The sequence below is a fragment of the Acyrthosiphon pisum genome, chromosome A1 (assembly GCF_005508785.2).
Source record: "Acyrthosiphon pisum isolate AL4f chromosome A1, pea_aphid_22Mar2018_4r6ur, whole genome shotgun sequence".
Taxonomy (NCBI): Eukaryota; Metazoa; Arthropoda; class Insecta; order Hemiptera; family Aphididae; genus Acyrthosiphon; species Acyrthosiphon pisum.
In genome coordinates this window covers 141,081,927-141,088,439 of record NC_042494.1, presented here as the reverse complement: position 1 = coordinate 141,088,439, position 6,513 = coordinate 141,081,927, and the positions used below count along the sequence as shown (strand labels likewise).

The window sequence follows — 6,513 nt, the reverse complement described above, 5'->3', positions numbered from 1 at the left end:
AATCACCCAGTATTAAACTTTTATTTCAAAGTTAATCTTGACTTTCTACTTTGATTAGAAATAGGCTGTATTTAAATGTATTATAATAATATTTGTTTAGTAAATTTGTTTTTTTTTTTTAGTCTAAAGAAGATGAAGACTTCAGCGATGTTGCCGAATGTGGTGTTGTTGATGTAGTTGGTGATGATGCAGTTGGTCGTAAAATCATTGTTGTTTCAGCTTGCAAATTACCAAGTAATAAAGAAGTTGATCATCCAAGACTTTTAAGGTATAATATTTCTATTTAAATAGACATATAATGGAAGCTATTAGTTTAACAACTTAATATATGTGCTATTAACCCATTAGCGCCGGAATTTTTTATTTACAATTTTAACCAACATTTTGTTGAAAACATAATATGTTATATCTTAAAAATTATTGTAAAAAATCTATGTTGCCATATGGCAATGCACGGCGTTAATGGGTTAAACATACTTTCAATATTAATTTAACATGTTACATTAATTTATTTAATTATAATATACCTTAAACTTATTTTTATCTATTAATAACAGGTATCTAATGTACACTTTGGACAAATTTGTAGAACAAGACTACAGCTTAGTCTACTTCCATTATGGATTGACAAGTAAAAATAAGCCAACACTATCGTGGCTATGGCAAGCATACCGAGCATTTGATAGAAAATACAAAAAAAACTTAAAGGCTCTGTATTTAGTACACCCAACTGGTTTTATCAAAGTAGTTTGGCAACTTTTTAGAGCTGTAATCAGGTTAATTTTAATGAAGTAAATTTGAACTATTAAACTGAAAATAATAGGTATCTATATAACTTTTAGTGCAAAATTTGGCCGAAAAATTATGTATGTTAACCATTTACAAGAGTTGAAACTGTTCATGGATTTGGATCAATTGATTATTCCAGCACCGGTTTTAGAGTAATTATTTTTAACATTAAAAATATTGTTATACTTTTAAACTTTTATTTTTCAGTCATGATGAACAGTTAATGAAAAAATTAAATAAAAGAAAAGTTTCATTAGTTGAACAGGAAACTGAACCAAAATCCGAACCATTACCAACTCAACAATTTGGTGTTTCATTGCAGTTTATAAAAGCAAACAATGATGGAGAAATAATTCCTCCATTGGTACAAAAGTGTGTTGAGTACCTAAGTCTACCAGATGGTAATTTCAATACAAATTAATAAATATTGATTATTGATATTAATACTATATTTCCTAATTACGCAGCCTTAGAAACTGAAGGATTATTTAGAAGATCTGCAAACATTAATCATTTAAGAGATTTACAGAGTCGTATCAATCTAGGTGAACCTGTAGACTTTGGTAATGATGTACATCTTGCAGCTGTTTTGTTGAAAACTTTTTTACGAGAACTTGAAGAACCTTTGATGACATTTGATTTGTTTGACGAGATTACACAATTTCAAAGTAAGATCTTATTATTATTAAATGTATGAAATGTTGTATGCCTAGTAATTTTTATTCTATGATGATTTTTCATAAATAAAATACATTTAAATATTATACTTATTAATTTTAGCTCTTCCAAAAGACGAACGTCCAAGGCAAGTGAAAATATTGATATTGGAAAAACTACCTCTTGATAATTACCATTTACTCAAATACCTTATTCAGTTTTTATCAAAAGTAAGTATTCATTTACTCTATATATATTTCCTTTACTCTACACATACATATACAATTTATCGAGTTACTTATAATCAGTTGATATAATTTTTTTATGCATGAAATATATAATAAAACATTTATTCTAATCAGAGAGTCAAAACTGGTTTGAAATAAGTATAATATTATTTAAATATTTAACATAGAACATAAAAAAACCACAAAACTTCAAAAAAATGAATCTGTTTTCACTCCATAAATTTTTAATTGGAAATTTCAAATAACTCATTGAATATAATATTTGTCTTTTGTTTTAGGTAATGGATAGGTGTGACCTGAATAAAATGACTTCATCTAATTTAGCAGTCGTGTTTGGTCCAAATTTAGTACGCAGTCCAAATAGTCAGTTATCTTTAGCTGCGATTGGCCCAATTAATGCTTTTACTGATTTTGTACTCGTCAATCATGACCAAATATTCATTATTTGATGACAGTACAATTTATAAAACATAGTATTCTGAATATATTATTTTGTGACACGGTTTATTTAACATTCCAAAACTTATAACTATAATATATTGTTAACATTATATGGTTTGAAACTTATTTCACAATCATTTAATTCATTAATTTACTTACCAATGAGAGTATTTTCGTTAATATTTATTTCTATTAGTTTAATTTTTTTTTATATTCTCAACTTATAAATCTAAAAAATTAAAATATTAAGTGTTACAATGAAAATAATCAAGATTCCATAAATATAGTATTTGGAAACTTTATATAATTTTAAGTATTAAAAATAATAAAATAGCAGATAATATTATGTAATATTGAACAATAAGTATTTAAAAAAAAAAAAATTAATAAGAATTAACTTTAAACATAGATTTAATAAAATAATTGCTACTATATTTTATGTTGAACTAGTATGTTTTTATAATTTATGAATTAATCTACCATAAAAATAAAAAATGTTCTAATGTTTGGCAAAAATACTTTCTATAGATTCTATGGTTATCACCCCATGGGTTATCAACCCATGTTTTAAGTTTTTTCTACGACATACCATTTTTTTTTTCATTTACCATAAGCAATAACCTTACTTATTTGATAATATTATATTTATAAGCATTTTCTTATTTTAATTTTAATACTGTGTAAAATCCATTCTATTTTCTGGTTTAATTGTGTTATTATTTACCCACTTTATGTACTATATATTTACTGTATTGTTAATCAAATTGTTAATGAATAGTTAGGTTCACATAATTGACAAATTTATCTTGCATACATCACTGCACTAGGCAATGGGTACACATTTTTTTATTCGGAACATTGTGTATGCATATCAAATTGATGTACTCTTAGGCAATAATGATTTTAGTGTATGAGTTTAATATTAATATACTAGTTGTAAAGCCTGCTCTTAAAAATTTTACGAAAATAGCCTGTGATCTAAGTGTAGATGGAATGAATGTGGATGAATTTCATCCCTAAAATTATTTTGACACTTTTCAACCAACTTTATATTTTATTAATGATAATTTTTCATCAATAAATTACGCGTATCAAATATTTACACAAAATGTGACCTTATACCTCAAAGCATTTTAAACAGAGTATGAAGAATTTGGTCTGATTATGATAAAACTCGGCTATTTTTTTAGCTCTTTTTACATCAAATTATTAAAAATTAGGACTTCAAATTTTTATGAGTAAAATTATATATGTTATAGTAAATTTATCCCCCCTCCATTATTTCAAGTTACTTCGATCATGGAAAATAGTATTTATTGTATCATCATATTATACTGATATAAACATACTATTTTTGTCTTTATAATCCAAATACCTAATTATTATTACATCTATTGGATCATACATTTTTGATTAATAGCACTCATAGAACAATTCAATTTTTATTTTGTTACATCAACACAATCTGTAATTAATAAAATACATGCTAATTATATATACTAATAAATATAATTAATTGTAAAGAGCCGAGGCGGTTCCTAAATTAGACTATACAAATTAAAAGAATAGTTGTTTTAATTACTTTTTATTATATTCATACTTTAACAAGTATTCCAGTTAATTAAATAAATGTAATAATAATTATGTTTGATTATTACATAATGTAAAATTGCTTTTAACCAACTATAGTTTTATGAACTCATTATCTGGAAACCATAAACTTGTTTGTATACCAAAGATTTTGTGTATTATTATTATTATTTATTTTTAATTTTTAGTTTATTTGAAAATTATTATTAAAATGTTACCTAATTTATGTACAGACAAATAACGCATCTATATATTCTGGTCAAATAGTTCATAATTGAAACTTAGTGATATTTGTACATCATTGTTTTAATGATTTTAATCTATAACAGGAGTTTTTGTACACAGTAAAGTATATCATTATTGTTGACGCATATTTTGAACTGTATTAATTTTTTTCATATACCTTTTCTTTTAACATTTTTCCTTTAATTATCCTCATTGTAGATTATTTTAGAATTATTTTTCACAAATAACTTATAAGGAATAGCTAAAATGGTTGGGTTGCATTTACATGACCAAATAATTTCTTAATTGAGGTCAATAATTGCCAAAGAGTTAATTAAATGAAAACATGATCAAAATTATTTAATTAAACAAGGTACTTACGGTTAAACATACAATAAATATATTTGTTCATTTTTTATGATACATATTTAACATTTGTATAATATTATTAATTGTACAGACGTAATTTCAAGCATACATAATTTGATCATCTATTAAAACTAAAACTTATAACTGTATTATAGCGTAGACTTGTATATCACAGATGGTTTAAATTTTTGATATTATTAGGTATTTCTTATTCATATTCATACAAATAGATTTATTTTGTTTTATATTGATCAACATGACTTTGCCAATCAATTCCATTGTAGGGTAATTTTGATTTAATGAATGGGGAAATCCATGTTATATACCATTTTTCCCCAAACACAGTTTCCAAATTTCTCATTAAGCCAAAATCATAACTACTCTCTTGTTTTTCATGACATACGAGACCTTTGCGTACCTTATCTAGATAATAAATTAACAACAATGACGACATTGTTACAGCTATTAGATTCAACGTCAGTAAAACTACAAAAATTTGACCTACTGTTAAGTGAAAGCCAGTTATAATTGATTGAAATGGCACTAAAACCATAAAGTCTGAAAATTTAATTGTCACTTTACAGTATGTATAATAACCAATCAAAATGATCTCGTAAAAACTAGCTGCAGATAAGTACAGCAAAAACCATAAGAAGTATCTTCTGTTATAATGACCAACACATGTCGTGCTGAAAGTGCAGTGATGATCTCTAGTCAATATGCAAACATTGCATATGTCACAGTGCCAACACCTTAGAGGAACATTGCATTGGCAAATAGTACAGTATATACTATCTTCTGGAAAAAATTTATTATTATTATTTACCTTTTTTTACACAATAATATTGTATACCTTTCGATGTGTACTCAGACACAGTAAGCAAGCGGCCAATTACTGATGAATCGGCATACATCACAGCTACAAAATTTGTCAGCAGGTTGAAGACCATAAATGTTAAAGGCAGCACGTGTATTAAATACCAAATTGACCCTGATGGTAGCCGATACATACACGGTAATATGTGAAAAACATCGACAAAATAGTATGCAGGTATTAAAACCAACAGAAACAAACACAATATTAACTCAGTAAAGCTTTTTTTTCTAACAGTTTTCAAAAATTTCCAGAATTGGTCAATAGTCGCCATAATCATAAATCTGTATCAAAATAGTCTTTCTAAAACTTTTGCTTATTGGCTGAAGGAGAATCTTGAGTGTATTGTTATCATCCCTTTAAACTTTAATCATGTAAAACAGTCAATACATTATGTCCAATGGTTGCTATGGTTACATCTTTACTACACACATATTTTATTATTATTTATTAGCAGGGGTGCTGGGCTATGAATGATTGAGTATATAGATAAATTTGATTCCTAATTAAAAATAAATATAAGTAATGCAAATTTGATTTAAGAACATTAAAATGTATTCAAAAGTACTAAACTATTTTTTCTTAATATTTTAGAAGTTAATCCATACAGCTCCATAGGTATTTTAAGGAAAAAAATTTTGATTTGATACTATAATAATAATTGAATAATAATATGATACATGTATAGTATTATACAATTTATTTTGTATAAATTCTTCAAAAAAAAATATACATAATAATATGTGTTATTTTATAAGCTTTTCTATTTATATTTTCATAATATACATTTATTTAAAAACAATTTTAATATTTTAGTATAATATACGTAATCGTGCATTTTTTTAATGAGTTTATTTTCGATATTTCCATAATTGCTGGAACTTTATGTGCATAAGTGCATGCACAATCATAAACAATATTGATTGTAACCTTCATAATACTATTTGCGGCAACTGGCTACGCTTTTTATTAATGCGTAACGTTTACATGTGAAGTAAATGCTGAGTGATAAACTGGGATGAATTTGCACATTGAAAAATCAGGAGTTTCTTGATCTTAGTGTGGGTTACTAGATTAATATTTTATGACAAAATATTTTTTTAATTGTAAAATCAGATTTTTTAAATACAACATCTGCTGTTGACTAATAACACTGGGTGTTCTTAGTTTCTTAATATTATAATTTGTGTTTATCACATTTAGCAGTGCAGATTGTAAAAATCTTTTGTAAATCAAAAATCAACTTTTGAAATTTAAATAATAACTTAATTTTTATTTCATAATCTGAAGCAGAACAATTTTCTAAAAGTATGCTTAAAT

The 6,513-nt window shown here is 25.4% G+C and overlaps 2 protein-coding genes across 3 annotated transcripts in view; one reads left to right on the top strand and one right to left on the bottom strand.

Moving 5' to 3' along the window:
• Window positions 1-4,098, top strand: part of LOC100161580 (rho GTPase-activating protein 1) — a 7,040-nt gene extending 2,942 nt beyond the window's left edge. Inside the window, exons 4-10 of the mRNA XM_001950266.5 lie at window positions 123-268; window positions 558-776; window positions 843-941; window positions 997-1,190; window positions 1,257-1,457; window positions 1,570-1,676; window positions 1,973-4,098. Of these exons, the coding sequence (XP_001950301.1) occupies window positions 123-268; window positions 558-776; window positions 843-941; window positions 997-1,190; window positions 1,257-1,457; window positions 1,570-1,676; window positions 1,973-2,143 (1,137 nt within the window). The 3' untranslated portion in view covers window positions 2,144-4,098. The remainder of the gene's footprint in view (window positions 1-122; window positions 269-557; window positions 777-842; window positions 942-996; window positions 1,191-1,256; window positions 1,458-1,569; window positions 1,677-1,972) is intronic.
• A 90-nt stretch (window positions 4,099-4,188) lies between these two features.
• On the bottom strand, window positions 4,189-5,773 carry LOC100574882 (probable palmitoyltransferase ZDHHC24). Of its 2 annotated transcripts, none has more exons than XM_016803740.2 (2): window positions 5,173-5,773; window positions 4,189-5,114 (listed from the first exon to the last, which is right to left on the bottom strand). In XM_016803740.2, the coding sequence occupies exons 1-2, from the start codon at window positions 5,471-5,473 to the stop codon at window positions 4,552-4,554; spliced, it is 864 nt and encodes a 287-aa protein (XP_016659229.1). In that variant the 5' UTR covers window positions 5,474-5,773; the 3' UTR covers window positions 4,189-4,551. The 2 variants fall into 2 exon arrangements, with proteins under 2 accessions (XP_016659229.1, XP_003243954.2); XM_003243906.4 differs by having other exon boundaries at window positions 4,189-5,117; window positions 5,173-5,772.
• Window positions 5,774-6,513: the final 740 nt, after the last annotated feature.

What these genes read in the sequence shown, in the direction of transcription:
- LOC100574882 (XM_003243906.4), bottom strand. Translation starts at nt 5,473, where the DNA reads ATGATTATGGCGACTATTGACCAATTCTGGAAATTTTTGAAAACTGTT. An exon ending in GTCTGAGTACACATCGAAAG is followed by an intron (nt 5,118 to 5,172) that starts GTATACAATATT and finishes AATTTTTTCCAG; the next exon opens with AAGATAGTATATACTGTACT.